Genomic DNA, 11,980 nt, shown 5'->3' with positions numbered 1-11,980 from the left:
TCTCATGTAATTTAGGTTTTGTCAACGAAAGATCAATCATTGAGACCATAGCTGTGGCAAAGCCAGACAAAGATTAGTAATCCAGCAGCAAAATTTGATATCTGAATACATGGTCCGTAAATTCAAGCAGCAAGTGTACAGACAAGTAAAACGATCAGCAAACTGTGAGCTTGATCACTGAGCCTATTATGCAATGCGCCGGTGATGAACTTCGACACGATGGTAAACTAAAAGCAACTCAACAGATTATATCATAAGCCTTTCACTCCTGATCCAGGAGGTCAAATGCGAGAACTTCTTCAGTGACATCCACCACTTCCTCCACCTCAACCTCCTTGGCCTCGTACTCTTCCTCCTCATCGCTGGCCTCCCCGTCCCTGAGCTCCCTCCTATATGCACGCTCCTCCTCATGCATCTGCTTCCACTTGGCAACCCACGAGTCCCATTCTTCCTGGAGCTGTGTCCGCCTCTTGCGCTCCTGCTCGCTCAGCTGGTTGAACGCATCCTGGTCTTCTTGTTCGTATTTCTTGCTGTACTTCTTAAGGTTCTTTGCTATCTCCTCTTCTTTCTCAGGAGATAAAAGTGATGGTGGTCTTGGCCGCCAAATAAACTGTATCATTCAGTCCATGTATAATACAAACATTATAATTGAGGGCAATCAAACATTATGGAAATATGTCCAAACAGAGAAAGTTATTGGACATTTACCTGATAGAAGTGATCCTTTGACACCTTGTAAAGGTGCTTGCCATTGAAGGACCATATTTGAAATCCATTCTCCATTTCATGGACTGAGGTAACAGCAGTTGCAAGATATCTGAACAAAAAGAATTGCAAAACCATTTCAGTTCATTTAAGTCATCAGGGTCAACCCAAAATACAGTATAGCAACTGAATGCTTGATCATAATTAGAAATAGAATTTAATGAATACAATCCTAAGGTGCATGGAACTTAGAATTGACAAAAATCATGACTTCTCCATTTAACATGCATGTGATCTGTAGGTGTAAAAAAGGGACTATACTGTTTCGAATTTCGACATGATATTTAGAATATCAAATACCAGTGTCAAAGGAAGAATAAGCAAATTTCTAAACCCGGTTATTAGCTCACCTTCCAGTAGGATCCCACATTATGTCTGTTGCCATAAAATGCTCTCCTGTTGCCATCGTTTCAAGCTCATCAACATTGTAGAATTCCAGCTGTCCATTGAATCCCTTCAGGCCAGCAAGAACAATGAAGCGGCCAGCAGGAGACCAATACAGCGCATTAGCTTGCTTGGCCTTGAGAGTGGTGAGCTTCGACACACGGCTAGTGTTATTTGCTGTTCGCATGGTGTAAAAACTAACATCAGGCCTAGGGCCATCACCATGAACGATTGCGAAGCGATGGCCTTTAGGTTCCCAGGCAAATGCAATGATCTTGTCATTCTTGTTCTCGAGTTCAAGGACCTCAATTGGGATGTCTCTCTCCTTAATTCTAAACAACTCAAACCCAGTGTAGGTGCTCTTCTTTGTTTTTGTGTATCTATCAACCTGGACAGCAAAATATTCTCCATTATTCTGCCAATACATCTTGCAGTCGCTGACACTGAAAAGGTTTTTCTGCCGCAGTTCCTCTTTGCCTGGAATTTGCACAAGGCTCACCTGCCAAAAGAAAGACAGATTTTAGCCTTCACAAATAAATAATGAAAAACATCTTATATGAGGTTTGGTACAGAAATTTCTGCTCACCCTTGCTGGCTGGTTGCCACCACCCATTTCAGGCACAAACAAGGATATGATTGGATCAGTGGGGGACCAGCTGAAGTCCACTACATTTTCTACCTTCAATGACTTCTTGTCGAGAAGGGAGAATGTATCTGTTTCATAGACCGATATTACGTTCTTCCCAAGCCTTGCGAAATACTTATCATCCTTTCCACCACCCCACCTTTGAACACATAAAAAATATAGTAAGCATCCAACTAGGACAACTTAACAAAAGATTTAAGCATCATTTCACAAATGCTAAACTGTGTCTTCACCTGAAAATGGGCCACGAAACACCAGAAACACCAACATTCCCGCCAGTGGTAAATTCATCAGCACTTCCCTTGAAGTCTCGCATAACTTTTCCAGTCCTTACATCAAAGATATTTAGGATAACCCTCTACAATATTAAGAATGTTAGTCAGAAAGGAAAAGATTTTTCTTTGGGGAAAAAGGAAAGGAAAGCTATGGGCAGAGATTTATCTGTGACAAACTCTTACATGTGTGTCTCTAGGATTGCTGGGCTCGTGGCTGCTGTATGTGACCAAATATCTCTCACCAGGAGAAAAGTCAATCAGTTTGACCTGGTACAAAGCCACTGTCAGCTAGAACATCAAATATTGGGTAGAATTTAGTGTGGTAAAACCAGTACCATCGGATGAGCAAAACGCATCAACCGCTCGAAGCCATTTTCACCGCCCCACACCTGTGACCCCTGCCTATGAACCGTTGCCAAGTATGTTCCAAGAGGGGACCACTGAATGAAACTGTCTGTCCAGTACTGGGAAAAAAAAGTAACAGGATAAGTATCAACATGGATTTCTTATAAATGGAAGTAGAAGACCATCCAATTAAATTTTAATCAACTACGAGAAGTAAATGCATACCTGCTTTTGAAACACAAGTTCAGGTGCCAGCTTTCTAGCATCATTCCAGTAAACTTCTGTCAATGTACCAGCACGGATGACAAATTGATCTCGGGCCTTTTCATCAGTTAGCCATTTCAGAAGATTTTCCTGCGATGCAAAATGAAGATATCAATGTTGCCTGACATAAATGTAGCTGCCTAAAAAAATGTTAGCACTAAAAAGTAGGTTTCCAAGGGAGTCGAGAAGCAATAGAAACTTACTCCAGGAGTGTATGGCTTTATTTCTGCAGGCGTCCATGTGTCAGGAACCTTCATGTATTTCTCAAAGTCATCAAGCATGTTAACTGCAAAGATATGAGACTTGTCGAGCTTGTACCCATTGGTTTTTTCCCTTGCAAGCTCAGCTTCCTGGCAGTATGTCAAACAAAGATAAATACGATCAACCTAATTTCTTTAAATGAAGAAGATTTTTTTTCCTGTTTCTATCAACTCAAGGGTAAAAGAGGGGGCTGAAACAAAAACAATGGAGGAAAAGTAACATGGTTCAAATTATCAAAACAATTTTTTAAGAATACACAGTTGCAAAATCGTATGGACCACATCCCAGATGCAAGGAGTGTGAAAATGTTCAAAAGAAAAAGTCAACTGAGCAGATAAGGAAGAGAAATGTGACTAACAAGAAGTAAACTACCTGAGGGGTATTATACTCAATGAAACAGTAGCCATACGTTTTCTTTGTCTCTGGGTTTACCGGCATCCATAGACCATTTTCTTTTATCACTCCAATTTGGCTGTATATCTTCCTAATGACATTCTCAAGCTTCTCAAATTTTTCTGGAGGAACAACCGGCAGATTGTCCACTACGATAATGTTAGATAAACCCATTTCAAGTTCAGGGGGGTCCTCATCTCGAAGTATCTCCTCATCATCACTGCAAATTATAAGCAATCAGCAACACCGAAAACAAATTAAGAAGTATTGTAACTCAGAAAAGCAAGGACCAGTAACTAAAAACCATTTTGCATATCTCGTAATGCTACAGATTTACTTTCTCGCCGTGTAGCAAAAGAAGACACTATCAGTCCTGATAGATATCTCACCTGATTATAATCTATTGTAGCTAGCCTATGATTTCGTGTACTATGCTTATAATACACAAAATAAGTAGCATACAAGAAAATTAGCACCGTTTTCAAAGAGGAAAATCAACACAAAAATGCACAAATGTTTGCAGCTGCGCGCATCAAATTAATACTACACAGTTCGGCAGATTCTTTAGCATTAGCCAGACTCAGGTACATATATAATCATCTGGGTGCTGAACAGCATAAAACCACAAAACACATAAATCTAAAAGCATATTTCGTAGCAGCAACGCAACATACGGGTACCAGTTCAACAGCAGCAGAAGCATATCAATCACGACGAGATAAAATCGCTCAAATCTGCTCTGCGCACTAACTGCCACCGGAACCTACGGAAAAACACTCGTACTGCACGAAATCTAAAAAATCCCACCGCAGACGTTCGCATCTAGGTGGAGCAAAATTAGGGCAACCAAGGCCACCACAATACTACGAGCGATGGGCGTGGCGTGGCGTCGCGTGGCGGATTGGGATACACCGTGAGGCGGCGCGCAGCGTCTACCTGAGGATGCCGAAGTCCTCGCCGGCCGGGAGGGTGATGGAGTCCAGATCGACGGCGGAGAGGTCCACCCCAAGCTCCCGCGCACGCGCCTCGATTCCTTCCATGGAGATTGCCAGCGCCATCTTCTCCTACATACGACGCCTGAAACCCTCTGGGAGAACGAGAGAGAAGGCGGGGGTGCTCGCGCTGTGTGGCGGCGGGGGCGTGGCGGCGGCGCTGGGGGAAGAGGAGGTGAGGGCTGGGGTTTTGGTTGGAGTCGCGAGGCTCTTCTTATGACTCGAGGCTGACAGGTGGGCCATGTAGAGCCTCGCTCTCTCAATCCTCTTCTTGGGAAAATTCGTCAAAACCCCTTTCATCTTTTGCATTTAACACGTAAGAAATTTCTTTTGCGATGATTATTCTATGCTTTACCATTGCTTTAAATAAAAACAAAAAGAACTAACACGAAAACTGCAAACTAAACCTCAAAATTTTTCGTATATTAGTCAGATATAGAATTTTAACAATGAAAGAGTCATTTCATTTTCTTAATATTAGTCACATATATTATTAGTCCATATAATTTTTTGAGTAATTTCAACACAGTGACCACGAAACTGTCCATGAGTTGGGCTGATGGGCCCAACCCCCCAGCCGAATAGAGACCAAAACGTGGGAATTTTTTCTTTTTTATATTAAAAAAAATCAAAATTTTAAAAATATATGTCCGTTTTGAAAAATTTTAAAAATATACACCAGTCGCCCTATGAGGACGACAGACCCTAAATGTAATATATTTTCTTTAAATTTGCAACAAGATCCCTGGCCGGGGGCGCGCAGGTGAAGGGGGCTTGTCGCCCCCCCCCCCACGGGCAAAAGGGGGCGACCTCGGGTGACCGGGGGGCCATCCACAGGCGCGACAGGGGCCTGTCCCCCCTCGCGGGCGACCGGGTCTTACCCCCTATATAAGCATTCTACCCCCATTCCCTCCTCATTTGAGCCCAAAAATTCCACCAAAAATCCAGAAAAAAAGAGAGCGGTGAGGAGAAGGGAAGCGGCGAAGCCCTGCCGGATTGTGCACTTGTGATCTGCAGGTTAGTATATTTAGCTTATGTATTTTTCCATTGGTATTGTAGAGTAATTTAATTTAATTAGTGCTATAGTAGAACCATTTAAATAGGAGTTTAATGATACTTTAGTTACGTAGTAGTAAATTAGTTTAGAAAATTAGTACTACGCGTTTATTATTATAATTGCAGTACTATTAGAGACGTGTTTATAAATTAATTACGATTTAGAATAGAATTTCGCATATGCAGTATAGAATTTGAGTGTCATCACGTAGTTATGAATATTTATATGTTATAGTTGAAATGCATACTTAGTTTTTACGGATGACTGGCAGAAGTACATGCAAGCAGCTCTAGAGCGTGGGTGGCCTCTGGCAATTTTTGTTCAAATCTGGGAGAAGACACAAAATGAAATCCAACATGGTGCAGATCAAGCAACTCCGAGTATTCGAAGAGAGACCAACTATGTTGAGCAAGATGAGTTAGAAGAGATAGAGAACCAAAATATCGGACCACAGGGTCTTGCTGATGAGGGAGAGATGATACATAGCATTGTGGATGAGATGGAGGCAGAAGACCAAACCGAAATAGAGATGGAAGAATATGAGGGCTCATCTGATGACGAGCAGTACTCATTGCCAACAGAGTGGAAGGAGCATGGTTTTGGCAATCATGTCGCAGAAAGACGTACGAAATCAGGAGTGGGAGTACAGAGGGAATGAGGTAGTGCAAGGTGCAACATATCCAAACATTGAAGCCGTAAAAGATGCTGTGAGACTATGGGCAATATCATTGAAACGAGAATTTAGAGTCGTAAAGTCCGGCAGTAAAGAATATGAGGTGAAGTGTGTGAATAATGGATGTCCATGGCGAGTACATGCATTCAAGAGAATATGGAAGTCGAACTGGAAATGTTCCATTGTGACAGAGCATACTTGTTTGCTGTCAGAAGTTCTTCCCTCGCATCGCAATATATCATGCGACTTCGTTGCAAAGCAAATATATGAGTTGGTTATGGACAACCTAAATTATGAGCCAAAAATAATTGTTCGACACATTGAGCAGACTTACCAGTACACCATTAGTTATTTGAAGGCATGGCGGGCTAAACAAAGGGTGTTCGAGATGCGGTTCGGCACATACGAGGCATCATATGATAACCTACCTCGTATGTTATCCCAGGTTGCTGCTAGAAATCCTAGAAGCTTTTATGACACATATCTCGTACCAGCCGTGACTAGGGGTAAAGCATTCTGCAACGAGACTTCTTTTGCCTAGGTGCCTGTATTAGGGCATTTCAGTGTTGTCTTCCGGTGATCTGCATTGATGGCACATTTCTGACTGGAAGGTATAAAGGTCAGATACTCACCGCAATCGGGGTAGATTGCAACAACCAAATAGTTCCGCTCGCATTTGCATTTGTTGAGAATGAGAACTTAGACAGTTGGTATCGGTTCCTTGAACGAGTGAAGGTTCATATTGTTGCTGCACGTCCAGATGTGTGCCTTATTAGTGATATGCATGCAGGTATGCTGCAATCAATACTGAAATTGCAACGTGGAACTGCGACAACGCCTCCATTGTTGCCCGATGTTCAAAACAGGTGGTGCATTAGGCATATGTGTAAGGATCACCGGGGTGTCCGACCCTAGAGGGGGAGGGGGTGAATAGGGTCGCTAATCGCTTTTTAACCTAGGGCGTAAACTACTTGCATAAGATAAACCTAACACGTCCTATACATGCTAGTTATGACTAAGGTTTATCTATGCTACTCTCTACTTACCCCTAAAAGACTTGCAACCTAGCCAATCCTAATCAAACCAACTAGAAAAGTAAAGATACGCAAGATAGAGTAAATGCGGAAACGTAATACGGTAAGTAAAGAGGTAAGTGCAAGAGGGATGCAAACTCCCGAGTAGACACAGTCATGTAACGTGGTTCGGCACAAACGCCTACGTCCACGGGGCACCCAGGCTCTTCCGATCACCGTCTTGCACTACGCCACCAAGGCGATGCCGGCAAGCAAAGGCAAGTGCCCCTAAGACACTAAGTCTCGTGCACCGCCACCGTCTCTCTCGGTCACCCGGCCGAAAATCCACTACGGAGCTTCTCCACCAAGGAGGGGGTCACCTCTTCCCCCGCACAAAGTGTCGTTGCCACTCCACACCAAGTCGGAGGGTCACACGACGGATCACAAGTTGCTTGCCGCAGCAAGGCTTTCTCTCAAGCTAGTTCTCTCAAGAACTAAGCCTAATCAAGCACTAAGCACTCTCACAAGTGTGCTTAAGCCTATATGATGTACGATGAAGCACTATGGTGGTTGGAGATGATCTTTGGCTCTTGTATACTTCCTTGGTCTTCAACACTCTCAAATGAGCCGTGGGGTGGCATATATATAGCCCAACCCTCCAAACTAGCCGTTGGGAAAAAGGCTGACGAAAACTCTTAACGCCGGTTAAACCGACGCTCTAGTTTTTGTCATCACCGGATTAACCGGTGAGTGTATTTTTCCAGCAACTAGCCGTTACTGCTCCAACGGCTACTTGATCAATCGACCGACACTCTCAAAAACTAACGTCGGTTCAACCGGTGAGTGCAAGCTCAGAAACCCCCCGAAAAATGGAGTCTCTGTACAACTGCACCGACGCTCACTTTTTCTTTATCGTCGGTTTAACCGGTGTCTCTGAGTCTGTCTTTACTTCAAGTAATTGCACCGACGAGTTGTCTTCAGGCATCGTCGGTTCATCCGATGCCAAGTTCATTACACCGATGAGTGCAATTTGCTCATCATCGGTTTAACCGGTGATAGCAAATTGTCTGCGTCTTGATCTTTTTGACTTGAGTTTCTTCACGGTCTCTTCAATTCTTGTCCCTTGGAACCCTCGTAGGGGCGGCCCTTCGGGCCTAGTTACGCCTATCTTCTCTTTATCATCACTTGAACCTAAAAGCCTGAGAATGATCATCTTAACAATCATATTAGTCCAAGTGTTGTGTGTGTCATCAATCGCCAAAACATTATATTGAAATATGGCATGAGAGACCATTTTTGCTACAATATGGGTGCAAACTTCTATGACCACTTTAAGAACAAGGATCTTAAGAACATGTTTAAGGGGTTGCGCACCCAAAATCAACAGAGAAAATTCAATGCATTATGACAGATGCTTGATTAGTTGACTGCAGAGCTAGTGAAGGTAAGGGCATCAGGAGCAAGTACGAGTCAGGCTGTGGAGGCTAGGGATTCAATTGAGAAGCCATTTTCACACTGGATTCGAGGTGCACCTAAGGAGAAATGATCATTCCTTTATGATACCAACGGAATACGGTATGTTATTCAGACAACGAACCATGCAGAGTGTTTCAATATGGTTATACGTTCTTGTCGTGCATTTCCTCTTGTGGGAATTGTTGAGTTCATCATGTATGGGTGCATGAAGTATTTCAGAGAGCGTTACACGGCTGCAAGCATAAACATCAGCAACCCCCAAATTCAGTTTTGCACAATAGTGACATAATATATGCAACAGAAGATTGAAAAGGTCAAACTGCACCTCGTCATATCGACAGGTACAATGGAGCATAGATTTGAGGTTCTATGCAAGGATAGAACTGGTCGTGGTATCCGTAGAGATAGGGTGGTACATGAGAGTTTGATTACAGTAGATGGCAAAGCCTTCTGCTCCTGCATGAAGCTTAAGTTATTGCATTTGCCATGCTCGCATCTCATTGCGGCATGTGCAGAGTCTGGATTGCAGCAAGGAGTATTTGTTTCACCTTACTTCAGCAAGAAAGCAGTTGTATCCACCTGGGGACATGAGGTATACGGGATTGGAATCGTGGGACCTTTCATTCAGGATAATGAGAATAAGATGTTCATTCTTGATCCAGCCACTAAGAAAGACAAAGGCCGCCGTCAGACACGTCGTATTCGGAATGGTATGGACGAGTCCGAAGCAAGCAAGGCACAAAAGCATTGCAGCAATGTGAAGCATTGGGTCACAACTACAAGAAGTGTCCTCAAAATGCACTTCACGATGCTGCTGACGTCGGTTCTTTCGGAAATCCCAGAGATGGAGCACCTCCTACGTTCAGACGACCATCGACGAGAATTGCTCGTGGAAGGCACTCGGTGTCATGATCCACCAGTGTGCAGTTTGTACCTATATACTAATCGTGCGTGGAGTTTGTATCGAATATATATGTAATATGTAGTAATCGTGCGTCCAGTTTGTATGAAACATATCTGTAATGTATAAATATCATGTGTGGAGTTTGTATCGAACCTATCTGTAATATGTAGTAATCGTGCGTGGAGTTTGTATCGAACCTATCTGTAATGTATAAATATTACGCGTCCAGTTTGTATGGAACATATATGTACCTATGTGTTCTCATATATTTTTGAATGCAGGTATGGAGATGGACTCCTTGCTGGACCCAGTTATCGACTCGAGCCACATGTCTTACTTTGCAGCAGTTGAGCACCGAGCCCTAGAGGTGCTACGTCCTCGTCCACCCGGGGAGGCGATCTCTATACACCACGATTGGGTTGACAGGTATGTAATAAAATATTATTGTTTATCACTTATGTATTCGTCAGTATTCCTTTGTTTCGACAATTTTGTTTATTGCAGGTTACGTGAGTCCGGTCTACTGACTCTGGGCCGTCTTGTCGAGGGTGGGCCTATTCAGCTCGACCGATCCCTCCTGACGGCGCTCGTTGACAGATGGAGGCCGGAGACACACACATTCCACCTCCCGTGTGGGGAGATGACTCCTACGCTGCAGGACGTGGCCTACCTCCTCGGCCTCCCTATCGTCGGGGAGGCTGTAGGTCCGCGTGTGGTGGCGGCCTCGTGGAAGGATGACCAGAGGCCCGTTTTGCCCTGGTTGACCGCGTGAAAGAAGCAGGTCCGATCGACCCGCACCCGCGAGCAGCAGGTCCTTCGAAGACATGGTTCCTACAGTTTACAGTACGTATTCATTGCATATTTAAGTTTAATTGTTATGATTCACATGTTGTATTGTCAGTTGAAACCATTAATCTTAATTGTTTATGCAGCCTGCCCTGTTGGCTGCGGATGCCGACGAGTACAGTGTGACCAGATCGCTGGAGGTGTACCTACTTTGGTTGTTTGGTTACATCATGTTCAACAACACTCATGGCAACTCGGTCGATAGGATTCTCCTTCCGTATGCACGGGAGATTGCGGATGGGGACGAGGACGTACCGGCCTACAATTGGGGTGAGGCGGTACTTGCAGCCACTTATCGTGGACTCTGCGACGGCTGCATGAAGACACATGGGAACGCTATCCTATCGGGGTGCCCACTACAGCTACAATTTTGGTCGTACGAGAGGCTAGCCGTTGGTCGGCCCATCGTCAGCCACGAGACTTACCACGAGGCCATGTACGGCGACGAGGAGGACGACAGGCCCACTATGGGAACTCTCTGGATCTGGCGTCAGGTATGTTCGCAACAAATCTAATTTTGTTATTCATTGTTACATGATGCATTAGCGCACTTTTAATTTTACTTATTCGGACTGCAGAGGTCCTGGGCGCATGCGCAGGTTAGACGCGCATACCCTGAGTTTGTTTCGGAGCTCGACATGCTGACGCCCGAGGACGTGGTCTGGGAGCCTTACAGCCCTGAGGCTGTGGCTACCCGTGCACCAGCAGGCCTGTCTTCGCACTGCTCCGCGAATGCGAGCCTGTGGTTTACTACAGCCGTCCTAGTTTACGACATCGCGGTTGAGGCATATTGCCACTGGAGAGTCAGGAGACAGTTTGGGCAGCGCCAGGAGTTTCCGGTGCCCACCGCGTTGGAGCGTGTCAGTCGCCAGCACCACAGGTAATTATGAATGAACTTGGCTCATATATTTGTGTCGAATCTAACGATTCTTCGTGGTCCACTTTTGTAGGTTGTCAAGGAGTGGCTTGCCGTGCTCTGATGATTGGCTCACCAAGATGCAACCGTGGGTGGACCAATGGGAACATGCAGACGAGCACTTGGTCCATCCAACAGGACCACACACAGACAGCTCCTTTAGTGCTTACCTCACCTGGTACTTACCCCGGACTCGGGCTCGTCTGGTTTATGTTGACACTCACCCGCAACCACACCAGGCGAGGCCTCAGGATGGCTATGCCCGGCACCACGTGGAGGCACTAGCTGGCGCGGTGAGTCTCTTGATCATTTTTGCTTATATATATTAATATTCATAAGATAATTCATGTGTTTCTAACTGTTCCACAGATACCGGCCTACACAGGTTAGTTTATGTTTCGTATTTCGGTTTCTACATGTCATGACGAAAGACACGAGCGTACGCTAACATTCGTATTTTATGCGTAAGATTCTACCCCGATGCGGGCGACGGACCTTCTTCTTCCTCCTTTCGACCTGGTACAAAACACTCTCTCAATACACTCACTAATTTACCACGCAATATATGTTGGTTTACGGTTATATGGTACGCAGGGTTTGTTTCGAGTACGTTCGTTCCAGATAACGAGGGCTTCACCTTAGACGAACTCGACAGCTTGACTCCAGACTCACCTGACGCGCACGGTGACCCCGATGTCTTGGGCTATTCACAGCTAGGAGGAGCGCCACTTGGGATCTCTTAGCAGCAGACACCACAGCCCCTTTTGCGT

General features: G+C 44.8%; 1 protein-coding gene across 1 annotated transcript; it reads right to left on the bottom strand.

Annotated features, from left to right (window-relative positions):
• Positions 1-51: 51 nt before the first annotated feature.
• LOC120651607 (eukaryotic translation initiation factor 3 subunit B-like) lies at positions 52-4,536 on the bottom strand. The gene is made up of 11 exons (XM_039929172.1): positions 4,270-4,536; positions 3,313-3,553; positions 2,883-3,029; positions 2,641-2,769; positions 2,406-2,534; positions 2,254-2,337; positions 2,029-2,153; positions 1,736-1,934; positions 1,116-1,648; positions 709-817; positions 52-610 (listed from the first exon to the last, which is right to left on the bottom strand). The coding sequence occupies exons 1-11, from the start codon at positions 4,389-4,391 to the stop codon at positions 263-265; spliced, it is 2,166 nt and encodes a 721-aa protein (XP_039785106.1). The 5' UTR covers positions 4,392-4,536; the 3' UTR covers positions 52-262.
• Positions 4,537-11,980: the final 7,444 nt, after the last annotated feature.

This window comes from Panicum virgatum, chromosome 9K (assembly GCF_016808335.1).
Source record: "Panicum virgatum strain AP13 chromosome 9K, P.virgatum_v5, whole genome shotgun sequence".
NCBI classification, from domain to species: Eukaryota; Viridiplantae; Streptophyta; class Magnoliopsida; order Poales; family Poaceae; genus Panicum; species Panicum virgatum.
Note: the sequence above shows the minus strand (reverse complement) of the source record. Positions and strands in the feature narration are given on the sequence as shown.